The sequence below is a fragment of the Ammodytes marinus genome, assembly GCF_949987685.1.
Source record: "Ammodytes marinus genome assembly, chromosome: 7".
Taxonomy (NCBI): Eukaryota; Metazoa; Chordata; class Actinopteri; order Uranoscopiformes; family Ammodytidae; genus Ammodytes; species Ammodytes marinus.
Genome location: NC_137211.1, coordinates 19,990,609 through 20,013,624, shown reverse-complemented (window position 1 = coordinate 20,013,624; position 23,016 = coordinate 19,990,609). Strand labels below are relative to the sequence as shown.

General features: G+C 42.0%; 1 protein-coding gene across 1 annotated transcript; it reads left to right on the top strand.

Moving 5' to 3' along the window:
• Window positions 1-749: 749 nt before the first annotated feature.
• Window positions 750-21,701, top strand: LOC307252578 (synaptotagmin-2-like). Its single transcript, XM_080030284.1, has 9 exons — window positions 750-872; window positions 12,847-13,065; window positions 13,429-13,589; window positions 17,577-17,714; window positions 17,871-18,038; window positions 18,467-18,634; window positions 19,933-20,050; window positions 20,406-20,539; window positions 21,485-21,701. Exons 2-9 carry the CDS (start codon window positions 12,867-12,869, stop codon window positions 21,698-21,700), a joined length of 1,302 nt encoding a protein of 433 aa, XP_079886410.1. The 5' UTR covers window positions 750-872; window positions 12,847-12,866; the 3' UTR covers window position 21,701.
• Window positions 21,702-23,016: the final 1,315 nt, after the last annotated feature.

The following is a 23,016-nucleotide window of genomic DNA, read 5'->3' as shown; positions in this document are numbered from 1 at the left end:
ATATTTTTAAATTATACCAAAAACTCTCACATATTCATATCTTTATATACACCGTGCCCTGCTAGTCTTTGTGCTATCGTCGTGGTAGGATTAAAATCTTCCTTGATGACAGTGGGAGTGCTGCAAATCCAAAGACATAACTCAGATAAATGGATGGAGATGGCAAGAGCAAGAGAGACTCAGCAGCAGACTACTGCTGCGGTAAGCACACAGTAAGTGACAGGCTTTCTGCTTGTCTTTGTCCTATTATCTCGAGGTCTCATCAACACTATGTCATGTTTTTCCATTTACTTATTTACAACCACCCTATTTTATGCAGTGGCAAAGCTTGTAAGCTCAGGAACATATCCGAGTTCTCGAGCAGCAGTGCTGTTTGAACAAGGGTGTGGGGGCTGGTCGGTCGGACAGTGGAGCATATTATATGGATGCTTTTGGATTGCCCTCGTCGTACGTTGGACCAGTGGGGCACATATTGCTGCATACGGCACCCTGTGAGCCGCATCACAAATCAGCCGGCTGAGTAGTGAGGGAGAGATGGAAGATGGAGAGGAATGGAGGGGCAATAGGGGAGGGGAGGGGGATCCTTTCAGTGACAGAGATAGAAAGAGTGGAGCGAGGGAGCAGAGGAGGAGGAGGGGAATGAGGGAAGCTGAGGTGGGGGTTGGCACTGAGAGAATGAGCGAGCGTGTGCATGGGAGAACAAGTAGTGCTGCAGAGGAAACAGTGCGAGGAGGACTGCAGTTTTCTGGTGCTGATGGGAGAGCGGTCGAGGGACGTTGTAAAGGCATTGTAACATTAACCCTAAGTGCCTGTTTGGTGAATGGGTTAGCCTGTTGTGAAGAAAAGAGGATTACGGAATTACGGTAGTGCTGGTAAGGGTGTATTTCAACTCTCTTCTCAGCATTGCCTGAACACCTCCTTTGAGGAATCTGGAGGGGGGGGGGGGGGGGGGGGGGACTAGTTATAGGCATTCAAGGCTTGGGGTTGTTCTGTATTTGGAGATCTTTGCATGCTGTGTCTGACTTAGCGTTACATTATTATTTGGTTGTACTAAAATGCAAGTGCATGTTACTTCCTGATGCATGTGGTCCCAAACTTTGCTCAAAGCTAATTTGTAAAGCCTGGGTAAAGGGATACTTAGCCATTCTCTGGCTCCTGATCTGTCCTAGCAGGATCCAGCTATGGACCTTGTCTACACACAATCTTTGTGCAATCTGTTATGGTTCCACATCAGGCACTGTTTTTAGAAGGGGGGTTGCAGCTCTGGATCTAGATTTATTCTCATTGATCATGCCTCATTTAGCTTGCCTGGTGGGTGTAGTACCTCGTTCCTGGAGAGTGTCCAGGAGGCTGCCCTGCTGACAGATGCTCTGCTTATCCCTCTAGCAACACCAGCATCTCTCGTAAACCTCCCTGGACACTAAGAAACAAACAAGTGGATAAAAAAAAACAAGCAGACTACAATGAAATACCTCAGGTCTGCTATATTATGCCAGCAATGTAACAAAAAAAGACACAAGCCAGTGTGCTGTGCATCATTTGAGGGCGAGAAGTCAGATGTAGAAAGAGGCTGACAGTTGTGCTGAGGAGTATGGAGAGTAGAGGGTGGGGATTTTATAAAGTGCTGCAGGATGCTTCTTTTTTTTGCTGTCTCTCATGGGACATGTAGTACAGGCAGCACTGAGGTGACTGTACCAAGGACAAAAACTGTATTGGGCTGCTTGTACCTCGTACTACCTAATGCTGACTCTCTGCATCAGGTTTGTTGTTAACACAACAGAGTTTGTATTATATCCAATTGAATTAAAATTCATCAGAACAAACTGACTACCAATACATAGGGTAATATATTTTCAGTGTTATTAAAAGCCCTGATTCATTATATCCCATTGTGGATCTCTGCAGTTGCAAAACAAATCCAAATATAACTGGGTCTTAAAATCATACAGTCATCCCAGGGCTTTATTAGTGCTATAGAAACATCTTGACATACAAGCCAGGTGTATTCTTTCCCCAGAGTGTCTGGTGGTGCAATTATCAGAGGCAGTCAATGGCTTGTATTTGGAGTGGCCACATGATTACTCAGGTTACAGGAGTATAGTAAACAAACAGCAGTGTGGAGGGAGGGATCATATTATGTGTATATTCAGCTGGCTAGGGATAGCATAGTGCATACATGTTTACTCCTCCAATATCCACAGTGCAGGAGACTATTCAATACTGAGCATGCTCTTAAGTTTTTTTTGTCAGGCTCTAAAGCATTCAGGCAGGGTCATTAAAGGCCTACTTCACCGGTTTGAATATGAAGGTGTATTGAATTCTGAGATCCTATGTAGTATAAATGTGCGAAAAAAATTGAAATCAGTTCATCCTAGCCTGAGAAAAGGCATAAAGAGTGTTATTTTTAACCCTATATTTCTCTTTCTCGTGACATCACAGAAAGAGAAATATAGGGTTAAAAAAAACTTACTTTGTAAATATTACTGTGATGTCTTTTACTGTGACATCACAGTAATATTTATAAAGTAAATTATTTTTTAACCCTATATTTCTCTTTCTGTGATGTCACAAGAAAGAGAAATATAGGGTTAAAAAAAACACTCTTTCTGCCTTTTCTCAGGCTAGGATGAACCGATTTTAATTTTTTTTGCACATTTATACTACATAGGATCTCAGAATTCAATACACCTTCATATTCAAACCGGTGAAGTAGGCCTTTAAGTCAGTACCTCAGGCTGCCGCTCTCATTGGCTCTCACACTGAGTCTCATACATAACCAGAACAATTGGAGGATGCTTTGAAGTTCACAAATCTTATTTTTATTTTTTCTGTTGGCTCCCTCCATGAAGGCAGCTGGTGCCAGATACTGAAACTGTTCAAAGAAGAGGAGAATTAAAAAGGGATGCTTGGTCTAACTGTGCAGCCTCCTACAGTGCATTGCTTGAGTGGGTGTGCCCTCTTGCACCCACGTCACCCTTGGTTTTCCTACTTTCTGCTGCTTCATTAGGTTGAACTGTTTCTTCTCTGCTTACATTTTAAGGTATTCCAGAAGAAAAAGTGTGTTTGAAATATGCTAAATCCACTCATTGTGGATTCTGAGAATGAATACGTGATTTTCCCTCTGACACATTAGCACACCAATCATTGGGTTTGTTCAGCCACTGTCTGTTCATGACTTTAGGTGAAAGCTCAGCCTTCCCAGTCCTGGCCTCAACCCATTTGATGGTGTGTTGCTGGCAGCAATGGAAGAGAGCTCCATTGTTAAATGGTCAGACGCTGTCACCAGTCACAGCATCCTGCTGCGCTGACGGGGCATTTTCACCACTCTTTAATCTTTAGAGAGAGAAAAACATGTCAATTCTTGTTGTGAGACCCTTTAGCATTTTTTTCCCACTCTTGTAGGAGAAGATTTGTGAAGGCCAGAGGGAGCGTAGCACAGGGCAGGGTGACATACTTACTGCAATTATTTTCAGTGTGTTTCATCATGCTGGAGATTTTTAGGGGGCCAAGCCCGAGCAGGAGCTGGCACCGCGTTTTGCAGAGCAACGCGGTTCCCAAGCCCTGCTGGGCAGGGAACCCTATTGTTTTTGTAAGGATTATTATTTGTAGTCACCTAAAACTGTGTCCACAGCCCAAACCGTAAAGGGTGCAGACATGCACTTGCATGACTAGATCCAGGTCCGTGTCGTGTACACAGACAACAAAATTCAGACATGCCGGCCACTAAGTGGCGCTACACCAAGGAAACCGCGTTTGGGGCTATAGCTCCCACACCGAACATCCCACAATTAAAAACTTTATATCCACAGATTAAAAACTGAAAAACTGACTTTTCGCTTCTCCTCCCACAATTGTTGCACAATAGACACCACACTTTGCACAGAACTTCTACCGAGGCACATGGAAAAAAAATATTAAAAAGAATTTCGATACGACCATCGATGACGAAACGGTAGCACTTTGAATATTTGAAAATTAGCTAACTTGTACTAACTTGTTCGTAAATTTTCATAAATCCAAAACTGTACATCGTATCAAGTCCAAATTTTAGACATATGTTGGTGCTATCCTTAAAATGTCGCCGTAAGGGGGCGCCAAAAACACAACAAGTATATATCTCCTCATTCACATTAGCCTATTTCTATGCGATTTTTTAGCTTTCTGGTCTGTAACTCCCAAACCGAACATCCCACATCGAAAAACTTTACATCCCCAGATTATGTGAAGTGAGCGGCCGGCGCCGTGGTCTGCGATGCTCAGGTCCCGAGTTTAGAGGTCCAGTTTGCAGTTTGCAGGTTTTTTTGCCTTTGTACAGAGCAAGCAAAGCTGTTTCTCTACGTTTCCAGTCTTTCTGCTAAGCTATGCTAACTAGGCGGCGGTTGTAGCTTAATATTTAATGGACAGACACGTGTGATATCAAAGTGGTATGGATTTTCTCATCTAACTCTCCACCAGAGAGCGAATGGATTTTTCCCTAACTCCAAAGAGATTGTACTTGCAGTCTTGCTCTCTTCATATTTACCCCTTTAAAACCAGTCAGTAGATGTGGCCTTTTTGCAGTGCCGCAGGAGCCCTCTCCTCTTTAACATTTTCTCCACACAGCCTTACATGCAGATTGGGTCACTATCTCTGTGACAGAATGATTAATCGGCCTATCAGGGGACAGGGAAAGGGGTTGTGCTGAGGGGGAGAGGGAGAGGGAGGATGTATGGCAACTGGCTGTAAATGATCCCTGCAGCTCCTCGCTCAGCATTCAAACCCTGGCGCCTCCCACCCCCTTTAACAAGCATCCCTCCTGATAAAAGCTGAGTCACATTCAGCTGCAGGTGAGCTGCATTAGCGTTGTTTTATCTACACAAACAGGTTTGTAAGGGAGCCTCTCCGGACCGCCCTTCTCAAATTGTCTTTGGTGGGATGATGTGCACCGCTTTTTGACATCCTTATCTCGGTTCACTGCCGTCGGATCAGCAGTGGCACCAGCAGGATTTCCTGATGCGCTTGCATTTTGTTGACGTGAAGGTGTAATTGCCATGTTGACATCTCAGATTGATGGCAACAGTCTTTTCTCGAGGATGCTTGTATTGTGTAGGTTTGCATTCAGAGCCTTTGTGCAGCCCTGAGGCTACACATAGGGGTCGGGTACCTCTTTAAATGCCCTGTCCTGGATGGTTGCATAAGCAGCACTGCTGACTGTGTTGGAGATCAGTTGCTGAGTGAATGTGTAAATGTGATTCACTCAGCAGGGATCAAACAAAGGTTTATTACCTTAAAGGTTCAGTAAGCGGAATGGTCAGTTTAGCTAACTTCCTGTCACTGACTGCAGTTAGCAGTCCCCTCCTTCGTCCCCACGTCACCACATTAATGCGCTGCTGTCTTCAAACAGCAAGTTATCTAGCATCATCTCAGATAAGTAAGTGTGATAAAACATGATAAAAACCACCAAAACAGACATTGGTAAGGATTTTTACCTGCTCCGCCATTGTAGGCACATAAACATTCACCCATAGGTCGCTCTGCGTGTGCACCGGCAGTGAGACGGTGCCGGTTTGTAGCGTTCTCTCTTGTGATTGGATATCAGTTTCGGGATCCCTGAAAAGTTTATTTGCCGATTACATGCAGAGCGGGCGACTGAGAGATCGGCTTTATGAAACGTGCACACTATGTAAGTGATCACTGTATGAATAAAGAGCGATTTAACACTTACTGTATATTAACATAAATAAATCGCTTACTCCACCTTTAACTATACAACATAGTGTTTTTTTATTATGTATAAATACGCCTTTACAATTGTTGGATTTGGTATAGCAATTTTAACACCAATGCACCATTGACTGTAGGCTATATCCTAAGCTTTATGTCACTTTAATCCAGACAAGGGGACCTACACACCCTAAAAAAGAGAGATGGTTGGCAGGATTTTGCTTATCATTGAATTCACTTGTTTACTGTTAATTCACATTACAGCATCTGACAGAAGCTTGGCATGTTCCCGCCAAAGAACTGTGGCCGGAGATGTGAATGCTCTTGCTCAGGAGTTTCAGAATCTGGCTCTGGCCCGTTTTTCGTGTGCTGTGTTTTTGGATTTGCCAAAGCTTTTGTCAGCCTCTTGGCCCTCCACCATGAAATGACAAAAGAGGGAATGCTACCTTGCAGAAAGCTGTCTCTGCCACAAGCTTGGCATTTATCTTACTGTTCATGCCAGCTGAGATTAGCCTAGCACCGCCCGCCTACCTACTTCCACTCAATTTTAATTTCCCTTCAGTAGTCAGTCTGGGTCCGCGGTATATTAGCGGGTTTTCCCAGATTTTTGGATGTCCAATCAGCGAAAAGAGGGAGTGTCTAAGAAAAATGACGTTGAGGTTGTGCGCCAGTTTCAGTTGAAGTCAGAAGCCGGCGCTAAACATACTTCACAATCAAACATTATGCGATTAATTGGCAGATCCAGAGTGGTACTGTGCACATCCAATAGTTTTAAACTTCAACAGACACCCGCCTTCAAGTGAGTTAACGTTTGTCAATTGAGCGATTCCAGACCTTCTGTACAAATGAAATGAAGTTCAATGGTCTGGTAGGACCAGGCTAAGCTGAGATTTGTTCAACGGCAGGACTTCAACCTTGAAATCATGTGCACAAGTGATGAAGAAGGAGGGATATCTTTATTTAGTGTTGTTCAAAATAGAAAAAAGAAGACCAATGAATAATTCCAGAAAGACAGCATCAGCTATAAAGACTCCAATGTGAATGGACTGATGCTGTGTAGAGTCAGTGGCATGCACCTCTCAGCGGAATATTTTGATTTATGTTGACGTAAAAAAAAAAGTTTTATTAAATGAACAATAATTGAAATGTTGAATGCTGCAATTTGATTTCATAATGAATTTAGTTTGTTAAGCAACTAAATATACTCTTAGGTTAGGCTCAAACCAAGTTCCATGGCATGTCTCATCCATCTGTGGTAAATAATAAGCAATGCAGCCATCAGTACCCCCCGCCCCTGTAATCCTATTAAAATTTGGCCAAAACGACACCATTATGACTGTGGGAGCCCCAAGTCCATTTCAGCAGGGGTAAATTACCATAGAGTAGCACGAGTTCAGGAACAAAGCTGCACATTATCTCTAATTGAAAGAACTCCACCATCTCATCTCAGCCCTCTGACTAAGTAATGCTCTGTCTGATGGATCTAATAAAATGCTTTGTCCCTTGTACTCTGAATGTTCCAGTTCATATTTCCAGCTGAAATCGAGTCCAGACGCATCAGAGGTCAGCTGTGACTCAGCGGTGGCCGAGACGATATTCGCTTCCCGTTCTTTCAAATTTGTTTATCATAAATTCAAGATGTGTGACGTTTTTACCATTTCAATGATACCCTCGATACTTGCCAAGCACTTAAAATAGCTCAATGGGATTTGGATGAAAGAATCACTCAGCCTGAAAGATAGAAATACAACGGTAGAGCATGTGCACACTCACATGTCATTTCTCGTGAAGAGATAATCTTCCCCACTGCAAAAGAAATACCACTTTGCATGAAGATGGGAGGCATTGACCTAAATCTGAAATTATCAAATGAACAGTCTCTCTACTATGTAAAGCCCTTTTTAATATACATTTTAAATATGCCAACCCAGTTATCTGATGATATCTATCAGTGAGACTTTAGAGGACATGATGCTGCAGCTAGTTCTGCTCAAGGCTAAGCACTCCGACCACCCACGCATAATTCGTAATGTCACAGATGCAAAGGGCTGAATGATTTCATTGGGGTCACATTGTTCAGATTGCTTTGTATCTCTGAGGACCCTGGTCGTCTGGTGTCTGAAGACAATCGCACAACCATTGCTGTTATTTTTCTTTAAATACAACAACCTTTTTACAGTGCCTTAAATTAAATTCAATATTTAATTAGCCGCCCCACTGCTCCTGACTCTTGCCCCCTAGCTGCAGTCACGGGAACCCATGACCAGATTTCTCTACGATTACAGAAGCCATTTTGAGAGTGTTTGCTAAGACATTTGTAGGTGCTGCATTAAATTACAAGTATGGATAAACATTTACAGTAAGTCCACACACATCTTCATGAATCCTCACAGCCATACACACACACACACACACACACACACACACACACACACACACACACACACACACACACACACACACACACACACACACACACACACACACACACACACACAGCCAGAGGATGGGCCACTGGCGGACAGCTGTGTAAACTGGAATAAAGGCAAGTTGTTAGGGCCAGGGGGAAAACAAAGGACTTAGCAGTGCTGGCTGTATGTTGGTAATTAATTGCTGTTCAGGGTACCTGTTGTTTTGTAATGAAACAGCTGCGTGACTTTAGCTCACTCTCCTTAAGGTTGTTTTCTGTTAGAGCTGACCCTGGTGCTAATAAGCCCACAATGAACATAGTCCCCTACACTGGGGGTTGGCCTATCTGCAGGCTGGGCTTTCCTGTCACTAGGTAGGATGTCACGCTATGTGGTCAGTAGGTCATCACACGCATGATGTCAGATGAGGAAACTGCATTTCTTAGTCATGTGTTTATACCGTATATGAAAGCTAGATGTAGTTATTGTCACTGGAGTTTGACAGGTGAATGGAAATTAAGATTGCTTAGCCTTTAGACATTATGTCATTGTTTCTAGGTGACTCGTATTTTTTCTCTAATGAGGACGAAGACGACATATGATGTGATAATCCAGTAGTGTGCAAGAGTATGTTTAACCTTTTTCTCCCTGAATTGTCTTATTTATGTCTTACCTTCTAACTTCTTGCATAAAGCATACGCAGTTAAGCCCATGAAATCTACTACCAAGGACACCCCCATAGTTCACTGGTTGAGACGCTGACCACGAAAGACAACATCCCTGATACGGCTGTCAACCTTTGTCACGTTCCTCTTTCTCTCCAGTTTAATTCTTTTGAAATGAAAGAAGCACACAACACAGCTTCTCCCAGTTTCCACAGATTTCTCCTTAAAGTCTACACTCGGGAATATTACCTGTACCAAAGCCATCTGCCTTCAACTTCTTGTCCCTCAGCTGGTATATTCTTAGAGACATGTTTAACCTTTGTGTAGCCTATACCACAGTCAGTAACTGCCATGTTAATACATGGGGTTTGCTACTCCCTGTTTGTTTGCCGACCAAAGATGAAAGTGCTTGATCCCCATCCAACTCGGAATGGTGTGTTTAGTGATAAGGGCCAGATCATGCCTATAGCTGCGCTGCTCTGGGCCATGGAGCCCAGCCATTTTGTTTTAACTAATTCCGATGACTGGCTTATGAAATGAGACGCACATTGGGAGATATAGAGCTAAAAAGTCCCCCACTTCGCTGTAATTGAGTATTCTGTTAAATAAAAATTGGCTGGGGGTCTATTATCTAACTTTCAATCAACCATGAAACGTTTCCTGAGCATGAATGCTCTCGTTCGAGTCATTCTTCTCCACCCTCACACAGTTACAGGCATTTACACCTGGAAGCTGCCCAGTACAAACCACAGTCACTGTGCAGCTCCACTGGAGCAGATGGAGGTTAAGAGCCCAGCTCAAGGACATCTCAGTGGTGGCAATGAGCGAACGGCAAGCAGTTCTTTATTACTGTTCCAAGATTTAATGTGTTAGTTCCTTTATTGGACCACACTTTTCCATACTTTTAGGCCAAAAATTGAATACGTGTTATTCAAGTGTGAAAACTAGGAAAGCGTTTCAGGGCCAATGAATGTATTAAAAAAAAATACCAGAGTTCTTTATGGGGAGACGATAATATTCGGAAACAAAACGTGACATTTCAGAAAAGTATTTGCGTATTCCCAAATCAATTTTAAAGTGATTCACTGCAGGTATAATATACATCAAGCCATGTCTATGGTGTGATGAGGTTGATCCAACCTTGCAAATTGAACCGATGTGGTTCAGCTAACACCACACCCAGGTGAGAAATATCTTTACTTGAATTTACAACCAAATGCTGCTGAACATCCTCATGTTACTACTGTCTTTGTGAGCATGATAGCATTCTGACATTATCCATTTGGCTTGAAAGATAATTTCTGAAGTCTGAGTCTTGTTAAAAACTCTGGTAGGTATCAGTCTTAATTATTCAAATAAAAAGCAGTTTATTTAGTTGATTCGTCTGGAGTGAGCACTAAGAGCTGGCTGTGAAGCAGAACTAATGGTTGTCATAAAACAATAGCGCAAGTCTGTGTCCTCTCTTACCGTCCCTACCGTCGCCCTCAGAGTGCAGGGGATAAAATGCATGAGCACATACCCATGAATGTTAATTTAATCGGTCTGGCTTGGCCTGATGTGAGGAACAAACAAGGATAAAACGCACATGAACCTTGAGATGTACGTGGATGCTTTTAACAGTGTCACAGAGTCTACTGTAATGTAGAATACAGAGCGCAGATGGGGAGATTTCTGTTTTATTGAGAAACACACTCATCTTCAAATGTGGGCTATGGGTTATTGTGAGTGTAAGTGATTCTGAGTAATTTTCTCAATTTTCTCCACAACTCACTTCCCATCTTGTTCTTACAAGACATTGGTTTGGTTGCAACATCAGCCTTAATAACATCAGCAAGTTATTTCAGAGACATACATTTCGAAATGTGTAAACTGTTCCTGGCCCCTAAATAATCCAAGCTTATCCTTCCTGCTGCCAACCTCCATTTGAATAATTTACACGTTGCAATAAATAGAGGCAGAATCTATGGCAGCTACTTAGAGAATTGGCACTTGACAAAAAAATATGAAATTCCTCTGGTTTTGGACCGTATCACCACAACGACGTTAATAAAAATCAACAGCAGAAGTCTCCTCTCGTTATGCTTGTCATCTCTCCTCCACTTTTCTGAATCGAGGTCTCGCCCGATCACTCTTCACTCTGTCGACAGGCTGCTCTCAGCTGCACTTGTCACACTGTGATTTCTGGAACCGATAAGGGCTCTGATTGAACATTTGTTTGGCCTGCGGAGACACTGCCGGAGAAAGAATCGTAGCTGTTTTCTTTTTTCATTTTGTTCCTTTTTCTCGGATTAAACACCTTTTTCCTGGTCAGGCAACTGTAGGCTCGAGTACAGGGAAGGGCACAGAAGACCAAACAAACGTGTGATATACTGTGAATTGAGAGTTATTTTCTCTGGCAAAAATTTTCGGTAACTGATCTCAAATGATTGTTTTGCAGACCTCACAGAGCTGTGCAATATGTGGACGTGCTTTAAAATAGCAGACTGCAGTGTAGGCTACCATAATCAATCATTTTATAAAATAAATTCTACTGCACTCAATTTAGTGAAAATTGATTGAATGCTACAAAGCCAAAGGGCTCAGACTGTGGCTGTTTTATAAAATGGTGGCGGTGTCATATGTTTCCAGAACTTTGTCCCAGTTGTGTTGCGCTTATTCTCTTTATATTGACACCTACAATTTTTAAACTTAATTATACTGTGGACAATGTATTCACCCTAATTACTTGATCAACTTTTTAGGAAAGATTGTCAGTCCCTGTGATTAATAAATGATAATTTAATAAATATTCTTCCGTATTTAAATGTATTTTTAATCTGGAATTTGTCATTGTGAACACTTTTTTTCCATTTTAGATCAGAACCGCTTCTGTTCCCCTTTTGCCACAGCTTACAGGACAGTATGTGTTCTTAATAGTGATGTATGCCTATCAGAAGCTTTCAATACATAATCTAATTTTTCTGCTAGCAAGGTTCCCTAAGCTGTATTTGTTGTCTTGTTTTTTGACATGTATATACTGTATGTAGGTTAGTGTACAGATATAGACACTCTGGTTGGGGGACTCAAGTATGGAACAGTTATTTATATCAGACCGTTTTAATTTGTGTATATGTGTGTGGTGATTTCTTTGTGTTAATTACTTGTGTTTTTGTGATATTGTTTATATGTTATTTGTTTTCAGGTTTACATGTTTTGAAATCTTTATCTCAATTAGATATTCGAATATAGCTTAACTAATGAACACCATGACAGATGTTAAAAAAGGGGGAAAGAAAAGCTCCTTTGTTTAACCAGCATTTGGTTCCATGGAACTAGCAAACCAGTTGGAGTTTGCTTGTCTGACTGTGTTTGCTCTTCTGGCAGATGCAGAGGTAAACATTGGTTGCTCGGGTGTGGCCCTGTTTAAAGAAATGCTCCCTCAACACCATCATCAGCTGAAGGAAACATAATTAATTATTTGTAACCCACCTAATATATGCTGTCAAGTCAAATTACATAATGTGTCAATGTTGTCCAAAGTGACCTAGATTGTTTTCCTCTTGCACACACACACTGAGCAATTTGTGGTTCAGTGTTTTTGCTAAAAAAAAACACTTCTCCATGTAGACAGGGACCAGGGGTCAAACCACCAGTCCTATAACAGCTGACCACCAAAGCTATTATAGCCACCTTTTGATCCCGTTTTTTTGTTTTTAAGAGATCAGTTTCAAAAGACTGAGAGTTATGTGGCTCTGCTTGATGTTTATTTTTAGGTGCCAGTCTTAAAACAGCTCCATTATCCATCCATTTTATTTTGTCAGTTAAGTTAGACAAACCTTAACCAAAGACCCAATTCCCTGTAAGAATTTTTTCTGCAAACTTGAGTCTTTTGTGGGATTTTTCTTCCTTTAGACTTTTCCAAAAACGTGAAAAATGGGCTGAATGACTCAACCCTTTACTGAGCTACTGGGCTCAGTGGGCTATATTGTGCGTGTGGAAAAAAAAACATGAACAGTTGTATACTAATTTATAATTTGCCCGATCACTGGCCTCTCTTAATGACAATGTCTTCATTCATTGTGTCTTTTCAGGGACTGTGTGTGCAGCCTAAATGACGAAGTGGAACTTGTTCAAGAACAAGACAACGCCGATGGTCGCTGCTGAACCCACGGGGGCCAGTGCCTTGACTGTGACTCCAGCCCCTGTCGCATTAGTCTCCGCTAATGACAACTCCACCGAGCCAGTCGACAAGAACGATGGCTTCGACGAGATCAAAAACAAGTTCCTCAATGAAATCGACAAGATCCCACGTGAGTGCCAGACCATACCCAATACCCCTGTTCTGATCAACCAAGTAGTACTGACCTGACTCCAACCAATGATTTTGGAATTAGATTTTCTCTTTTTTCCCGGAGGCGTTTGCAGCCTCATAATGTCCTTATTTAGTATTGATCAATGCATGGCCCTTCTTAATGGCGGATAAATCTAATTTGCACCCAATCTAATTGCTAGCCTAGCCCCCTCCCCCCACTAAATATATTTGGACCAGGACATAATGTGAAGTTGGCTAAATGATTGGTGTGGTCAATATGTCAAAAGTATTTGCTTCTTTCTTCTCTTTTTTTGTGAGTGTGGATGTGCCATCTATACATTGGTCTGTATATTCTCCTCAGTGCCATCCTGGGCCATCATTGCCATTGCGGTGGTCGCTGCTTTACTCATTCTAACATGCTGCTTCTGCATCATCAAGAAATGCTGCTGCAAGAAGAAGAAGAACAAGAAGGGAAAGAAGGGAAAGGGTGACATGGGAATGAAGAACATGAAAGGGGGAGAGGTATGTTCCACCACGGGAGGGTCACACCACGTCCGAGCCAATTTACACCCACACTGTTTACGGCGCAATGAAAAGCACAGGCAACTTTAGCCTGTTTATGAGCCCATTATGTAACAGCTGTGGAGCTTACAGTATAGCTTTGTACTGTTATGGATATAAAACATATGTAGTGATAGGTTTGACTCAGCTAATTATATAACAAGCAATAACTCATTTGGAAATGGAGTCTTTGTGTTGAACATTTTTCTTCTGACACAAGTTTGAAATGTAAAAGATTACATATAATTGGTACAAGCTGTTCAACCACTTGATGCCTTTATAACCGAGTCGGTTTTATTCTCCACAGGTGTTAGTTACGTTTTTTTTATCCACCATGATTATTTTTAGTTTTTCAATTTCTTTCTTTTTTGTGTGTTATTTAACGTATTTGTCATTAATGTTATTGTTGCTCTTTCTCTCACTTGTGTTTTTTGGGGGATCTGAGTGGAAAATGACAGGTCTCTTCTACTAAACTATTCCGCCCAACCATTGTTTTTATCCCAGTCATTAAAGAGTAATTATGAAAATTAGCAGTTAGCACAATGCTGCTGTTTTGCGCCTATAATCATTTTGTTTTGTCACCCAGCACATGATTGATGATATGACGAAGTATAATAAGAATGCATCTAAAAGTGGAGTTATTTATAGAAAAAAATATATATAAAAAAAAAGCCAACGGCGCTGCTGAACAAGATATGATTGCGCTAACGAGGAGGCTCTGTCATTTTCCTCTCGCCCTACAGTGTAGCTGACTGCATTTGCTGTGATTATCCTTCTTTGGTGTCTGCTGTGAGTTCAATCTCTGCCTTTGTCTCTGCTCTCCTCCTTCCTGCTTTGTGTCTTATGTGTGCTCCGTGTATCTTGACTGTGGTGGACTTCTCGGCCTACGGTAGGTCTGACAGCACGCGGCACCCCTCTCTGGCCGCCCTGTGTAAGCGCAGACCAGAGCGGGGGAATGGTGGTGATGGTGGTGGGGAGGGGGCTTGAAAGGGGTTGGATTGCAGTGAAGATGACAATGAGTGCTATGGCTTCCTTAGTTTTTTTTGCAAGCTTAGGGTGCTGCGGGTTGCTTGAGGAATCTATGGGAGCGTTTAAGCTGCTTCGCAAAAACCCACTGAAGTGATATGCCGCACCAACTGCTATGTCTTGAATATCTGAAAAAAAATATATATAGAAAACAGAGACGTGTTTAAGTATGGTTTGAAATGAACGCTAAACTCATCCATATGGTTGAGCCTTTTTGAATGACGAGTGCACTCAGCAACTCACTAGAGATCACTAACATGCATGTCCAAGGGGTAAGCTGGATATTTGTCAAATACTAGTTGAAACTTTACAGAACTGAGAGCTTGGAGCATGTTTCCACCGCCAAGACAGGCCTGGATCGTGCAACACAACCCAAAAAAAAACTCACATTTCGTAAACCATTTCTCTCCAAAGATACATAGAATAGGGTCTGAAATTCAGACACTATGCCCCTACATGTGCAAACATGCTCCGAGTTCCATGGCAGATAAAGCTGTTTCTATCTCTTGACAAAGACCAGCATACGCCCTTGCAGTAGGTACCATTGAATGGCCACAACTTGACTTGAGAGTAACTTTCCTGGATGACCCATGCTGCTGACATACTAGGTGACTGTCATTGGCGCCCTCTCTCCCTGAAGCACTTGGGTCTCACTGAGGAGAAATGGTAGGCCAGAATGTTTGCTCAGTCACCCGCTGAGGCCCTGATTTCAGTCGATCTACAAAGCAAAAGCTGCAATCAACTGGCTGTTCTAACGCACATTTCTTCAAATACACCCTCGGTACTGAGCTCGACCAAAGGGCATACATTCAGACAAACCATGTCTTTATCTCTGAACCCTCACTGGACGTTTTAGAACAGCTGTAAATGCTCAATGTAGCATGATCCCTCCATGGATGTGTACATTTCACTCAGAACACAACAAAAAGTTTTCACAGAGGTTTTAAAATAATAAAACATCAAAGCATAACATTTTACCTGTCGTCAGAATTTATAAGGTAATTCATTCACATTTGCCATCAGAAAGAAACTCGGACCCTGCATTGTGTGGCCTGGCATGCTTGAATGAAAAAGCATTTACCACAATAAAGATAGAGAATGCCACCTATAAGGATATTGTGTGAGAATGTGTGTCCGTGAGAGAGGGAGAGAGTGAGATTATAGGCATGCATGAGGGCCTGCATGTCAGCAAATGTGTGTGTGCGTGTGTGTGGGTGTGATAGTGTGTGTATTATCTGTGTGTGCCCTGTTCCTCTTCCAGCTCATCAGTGAGTAGCTGGACCCTCCAGTCTTACGAAGACATCAGTGTTTTTTCAAGAAGACAGCCATAGGAAAGTAGTCCATACTGAGATACTATCCAGCTTCACACAATAATCCAGATGAAAGTTTACTTTAGTATTCAAATCAAAGCAAATTGCTCTCGCTCAGTTAGTCCTGAGTCTGACTGCCTCTGAAATGATGAAAGACTGAGGAGTGGCTGGGTGTGATGTAAAGGCAAGACGGACGATAATGGAGGACTTTTATCTGCTTTCATCCATTACCCGATTATCTCAGGAGCAGTTAGCTGTCAGTAAACAGCTGATGTTGTGTTCCAGCATATGATCAAGTGTCACAGACGTTCACATTATCAGCTGGAAAATCTGGACTCTGTTTGGAATAAAGTCTGACAGATATCAGTTTTTCATTAAGCTCCATTAATCAGGCCAGTGTACAGCGGCAAAATCCCATCAACGATACCAGTGTAAACAAAGTAATGTGACGTTTGGGATGTCAGGACGAGATAAGCAGCAAACAGTAATATTGTCTGGCTTGACGTGAACCTGTTTGTTGAACAGCTTACTCGTATCAGTTGGCGGATATTGCGCTGCGGTTTGAGCAAGTTTGAGAGCTTTTCAAGGAAAGTGTCAGGAATCACTGCCTTAGTGGTTTGACACATCACATCTTTTCCTCAAAGCTCTGTCCTTCAGTACCATTGCGTAAGCACAGCTTGTATTTGAAATACGGTACACAGGGGTGGACCAATTAGCAAGAACACCTTGCAGTGTAGTGCAATGCGGCAAAGTGAACTTTGTGAAATGATTATCCCATTATATCCTCCCGTCTGTTCACTTGTGACTTAGGCTCGTCTTTGCTGATGCAGCTTTTGCTGTGTGGGACATGCCTTCACGATTTTTTTTAAACTTTTTTAACAACTTAATATGACTCACTTTGGATGAGTCATGTTTGTGTGGTTCCCTGTGTGACCGCGATGCAGTCCCTTTAATGTTGGAATCCTGCTTCATGTCATGCTCCCATTATTTTGTCCACCCCCTGTAATATCACAACTACAGGAAGTTGTAAAAGAGTCATATTGATTTGAAGAAGAAACAAAAACATTTAGCAGTAATTAAGGTTTGATTATCACACTTTTTATCAGTGAGAAGTGAGAACTTCTATAGTTTTCTGCATGGCTATTGTATTAGATTGCAGTTTATTGTAAGGTGTTCCTGTTTATTTTGCCTACCCCCTGTATATTGACTGTTACTATTATGTTGTTTCTCTCTTCTCTATCTCTTCCTCTCTCTATCGCTTTACCCTATGCACAAAAGTTCTAGAGTTCTTTTAAAATGGCATTCCTACAACAGGTCGTAGTCAAAAATACAATTTTGCAGATTCTTACATACATGTAAAAAAGCAAAACAGCAAATGGTGTCACCCAAGAAATAGTGAAATCAAGTCAGGTTGCAACCGTGGTCATCGATGAACAGATTGCACTAGTAGCTACTGGGGGTGAGCATTGGGTAAGTGAGTGGCAGGTAGGTGCTTGGACTGGCCCGACTGCTGATGCCTGGGGTTCTGTGTTCAGCACGGCTGCCACCTGAAAACTGTCCTCTTACTCTTTCTTCTGCTGCGTGCCCCCCTCCCATCCTTCTGTCTCCACAGAAACAACAGGATGACGATGATGATGAAGACGATGTGGAACCCGGACAGACTGAAGACGAGAAGGAAGAGGAAGTGAAGGAGAAAGAGAAGCTCGGGAAGCTGCAGTACTCCATTGATTACGACTTCCAGGAGAACAAGGCAAGCACCCAATGATCTTATTTTACACAATCTTGGCCTGTCTTTTCAAAAAAAGGAAAAACAGGATCAAGGACATAGTGAAAATTTGCAAGGGCTTGAGATGGAGACTTACCCACCGACTTTATATCACTTACTTCCTCTCTGCTACTTCCTCAGCTGACAGTGGGAATCCTGCAAGCAGCCGATCTCCTCGCCATGGACGGTGGCGGCACCTCTGACCCCTACGTCAAGGTCTTTGTTCTCCCTGATAAGAAGAAGAAGTTCGACACAAAGGTTCACAAGAAAACACTCAATCCTACCTTCAATGAAACATTTACCTTCAAGGTAAGCTGAAACGCCTGGCGCTCACCTATCACTTATTAAAATCAATGTCTTGCTATTTGATGGGTAGGCAGGTCCTGTTAAAGGTGAAATCCTCCTCCTGTCTTTCTCTACGTCTGTGAGCGCTCAACAGCCACTTAGATAGACCAGCCTTGACAGAATGTAGGAGACATATTGAAGGTGTCTCACAAGGAGAATTTAGTACAGAATCAAATTAAAGGAGAGGGCCACCTCCGGTGCACCTTGCCTGCTGACACAGTGCTTTGAAAAAACATATTTTCCTTGTCAGAGTCAGGCCAGTTCTGCTGAAGCTGCATGTTATTAAGGTTAGGCCATTCGGAGCCCCAGGGCAAAGTCACAACCCATATCGGTGTGTAGTTCTGATCATATTCCCACAATTTGTCAAAATGGGATTTGTTCCTGCCTTCCAGATTCCATTCCAAGAGATGGGAGGGAAGACTCTGGTAATGTCAGTCTTCGACTTTGATCGCTTCTCTAAACATGATGTCATCGGAGAGATTAGAATAGCCTTGAAAACCCTTGACTTGGCAAAACCAATTGAGGAGTGGAAAGAACTGGACAGCGCAGATCAAGAAGAGGTAAGAGTCGTGTTTTTACCATTGCTGCCGTTTATGTCCATTACTTACAATGATGCATGACAGTACCAATATCGCTATTAGAGAATCCAATACATTGTTCAATATATGGTTCACATGTTTATAAACGCCAGGATCTTAGTTGTCCGGTATAAGTAGCTTTTATTCTGCATGGAAGTTTCCTGCACTAACATAATGGGTTTATACAGATGATAAAGCAGCAGAGATACTGAAATTGAAGAGATACTGGCAGACAAAAACCTTTAAATAAACTCTGTTGAGATCAATTATCTTGTCCCCCGTTGATGGCTCTTTGGTTGGGCGCCTTACTAAAGATTCCCTGGGGGACAGGGATGTTTTCATTAAAGTGTTTTATACTGCTTTGCTAAGAGAAGTCAGCCACGTTGTGCCCCGCTCCTCGAAGGACCCATTTGGTGGTCACCCATAAAAACACAATATAAACATATATTTTTAATAGTGATCTCCAAGGATTATATACTTAAAAGGTTATCATATACTGTGTAAGTAGAGCTAAAAGAGTGTTTATGCCAGATTTCCGTTTATCAGATGGACATAAACAGGAGTCCAATTGAATGACAATGTCGCCCTGTAACTGCTTGGATGTGTTGTTAAGAGTTTTACTTAAAGTTCCTGTCAGTGACTGGAGTTAGCGGTCCCCTCCCTCGTCCCTACTTCACGCAATGTATCAGGCTGGCTCAGTATGTTTATTTCCGTACCTTTACTATGAAAGTCTTCTAACTCTCTTTGAAAACTGTAATCAAAATGAAACCAGCAAAAGATTTCTATGCATACTGAAATACGTTTTAATCAGACTCGTAGCAAAAACATTCCATTCAGAGCAACCTTGAGAGCTTACTCAGCTGATGACATTGTACAAAACTAAGCATCAGCACAAGGTGACAAGTGCTTTGTCTGTTTATCAATAAGATTCAGAGGACTGAAGGACATGTTTTTCAACCCTTTTTTTAACCAAACTGCACTTCTTCTTCTGTAGCCACACAGCCTGTAATGTGGTGCTTTCATTATAATGCTGCAACAGAAAATGAAAAACATGTTTTCCACGGAGCCATCTTAAAAGGAATGATTCACTCTCAGATATAATTCACTTTCAAAAGACCAACTAGATAAAGAATTGCAGTGCTTCCTGCTGCTAAAACAAAGGTAACGGCAGCGTGAATTATTTGTATAGAGGATTGTTTATTCAAATTGTAATTCCAGGTGGACCGTTTGTATATTTATTTTGTGTAACTGTTTAACTTACCTGTCCTGCCTCCTCTCAGCCGGAGAAGCTGGGTGACATTTGCATCTCTCTGCGTTACGTCCCCACTGCCGGCAAACTTACCATCTGTGTTCTGGAGGCAAAGAACCTGAAGAAAATGGACGTGGGAGGACTGTCAGGTATATTATATGTGTACATACACACACCACTGAGCACCAGTGATTCACATTATTACGCTTGAGACTATTTCGATGCTGACAATTTTGCAAAAATAGACACTTTGGACAGCTTGATGTGGTATTATGCTTGCAGTGGGACTGCAGTGTTTAGAGGGTCGTGCCACTGACTGAGCACAGCCATTTAGCAGGCCCTGCTCTGCTCACGTGCTGTTGCTGCAGTGCTTGCCATGCACTTCAGCATTGGCCCCATCTGTTGGTGCATTACAGCACTGCAACCCAAACATGCATGTGTGAGGCATTTATTTTTTATTTTTTTGCAGCTTTGTCACAAATTTGCCTTCTCTCTCTTTGTCAGATCCCTACGTGAAAATCAACCTGCTGCAGAATGGAAAGAAGCTGAAGAAGAAGAAGACGACAGTGAAGAAGAACACTTTGAACCCGTACTACAACGAGTCATTCAGCTTTGAGATTCCTCTTGAGCAAATGCAGGTAGGGAAGTGGACTCCCTATCAGCTGGAGAGATTAGCACAGTATCCTTCTGAAATTAGAAATACTCATTTGTAATAACTGTAAGGCAAACAATCTAGAGAAACATTCAGTAATTGCTGGAAAGCAATTATAGGAAAGACACGCTGCGGTCTCGCGCCCAATTGCTGTTTTATTTTAAGACATAACTGACAACATTTAGGTGGTCTTCTTCAGCGTTACTGTCCACAGCTGTATATTGGACAATATGGTGACAGTAACTTTTAAGATAAAAAACATTGAAACACATTTTACATCTTTTAAAGCATACATAAAGTTATTTTCATATGAAAAAATAGACCTTGCTTAGGAGATTTACGGTAACACTGGCTTCTGTTAGGAAACGTGAACTCTCACCCTGCTGTGGGATAACACTCCAGGAGGCAATCAAATAATTAAATACAAGTTGTTGTTTTAATACAGATTAATCCACCAAAATTGAATGTATTGATCAGTGAAATGTTAAGGTGTTGGCTAACCTGCTGCTGGCTGGTATTGATCTCCTTATTTAACTTTCAGAAAGAGAGCAAATAGCAATTTTCTCACAATGTCAATACTTGTGTCCACAGTGGCCACTGTTCATGGCTATGCATACAGTACATGCAATTAGCACTGTAATTAATTGTTGGGAGAATGCTGTGCTACACTTATTAATTTCCTATACTGGATTACACACACGATAGCACCACGGAGACCACCGAAATCGATTCTTAATGTGATACTTAAAAGTATTTAAGTAAAATACTGCTCTAAATAACCTCTATTAGTGAAAGCAGAATGTCTGATTTTGGAATTTTCTCCCCCCAAAAAGACTATACAAAAAAATGAAATGACTTACCTTCCACCCCTTGCATTCATGTTAGCAATGTGGCATTGCAATGTCCTAATGCTTTCTCTCCATTCTCCCAGAAAATCATAGCTGTGATCACAGTGCTGGATTACGACAAGATTGGCAAGAACGACGCCATCGGGAAGATCTTGGTGGGAAGCAAAACCGCAGGGCTCGGGCTGAAACACTGGTCCGACATGCTGACCAACCCCCGTCGCCCCATCGCCCAGTGGCATCCGCTGCAGCCTGAGGAGGAGGTGGATGCTGCCCTCGCGGCCCTGAATGCCAAGAAGTAAAACTCCCTCCAGAATCCTCACCTCCACCTACCCCCCCCCCCCCCCCCCATGCATTTCCCACCATCTCCCTGGGTCCCACATATCAGTGTATATTCCAGAAGAATGCCCCAACTGTACATCCGTTCCCTCCACCCCCACCCTCCTCCTCTCCCTCCGCCACCTTCCAAAAGATCCATAGAATAACATTCAACATGATGGGGAAATATAGTTTGAAAAAAAAGCATCATGTTCTATGAAATCATGTCATTGAGAAAAGAAGACAAGTTACAAGATGGACAGGTACTCCGTTGATTTCCTTTAGATCTATTTTTGTATTGGGGTTGTGGTTCCATTAATAAGAATACAGAGTAGACTATGAAGAATAGTAAGAGTGCTGTATGGGAATCTGGTGATAGAGGGGATAAAACATATACATTCTCTCATATTGTACTACTGACCCCTTTCCCTTTAGTGACACAGTTTGCTTAGCATAGTGCTTAATAATAAAATGCTTTATACTGCCATATGATAGAGAAATGACACAAGCAGGTCCATTCCTTAGGTGTTTTGTGCACCATGTTCCACACCTGCCAGTTATCATACCAGATGATTATGTTAGTTTGAAGTACATTCCTAGAGTTGGGTAGCAAGTAGGGATAGGCACATATCCAGTTACCCACAGTTACACACTGCCTTTTTTGATTAGTTGACCTTTCGCCCATCGTCTCAGGAAAACTGAGAGGAAACTGAAACTCCATGCCTTTTTTTCTAAACGGGTTGTTATTATTCAAATACTCCACTTGATGAGAGGGATAATGTTGGATTTCAAAGCTTGTTTTTTTTCTGCGACTTAAGGCTCACGACTAGTGTTAGTGTGTCCATGAAATGCTACATCAGAAAAAATAAGGGAGCGATGGATTTTCAGTAACAAAAACAAAAGAAATGGGTGTATTTGGTGTGTTTTTTTTACTGCGCGAAAAAGGCTGCGTCTGTCATCTGAATGGCAAAAGAGCGAGGGAATATCAGAGACTTCCAACCACCAATGACATGATATTTGCAAGGTGTCGATTATTGCCTGCAGTTTACCACTTCCCCTCCCAACGCCTCTGATTCTGTATCTCACTTGTTCAGTGCTACTGCCATTAGTCATGGACTTGACACAAGGGTTTTACTTCAAAGAAATCCCTATAACCGTCTTACAGTCATAAAGGAGACAAGCCTTCAAAGTAACAAAATAAGCAATTTTCAACTACCAGGGACGCCTTCCAGTAAGCGGTGTTGTTCTCTTCATTTCTTCCCTTTTATTTAATTTTTTCTATTTCTATCTTGTTTTTTTC

Excerpts from the sequence above, each read along its gene's own strand:
- LOC307252578 (XM_080030284.1), top strand. The coding sequence starts at position 12,867 with ATGACGAAGTGGAACTTGTTCAAGAACAAGACAACGCCGATGGTCGCT. Across the intron at positions 18,039-18,466 it reads ATGAAACATTTACCTTCAAG|ATTCCATTCCAAGAGATGGG; the intron begins GTAAGCTGAAAC and ends CCTGCCTTCCAG. Across the intron at positions 20,540-21,484 it reads TTCCTCTTGAGCAAATGCAG|AAAATCATAGCTGTGATCAC; the intron begins GTAGGGAAGTGG and ends CCATTCTCCCAG.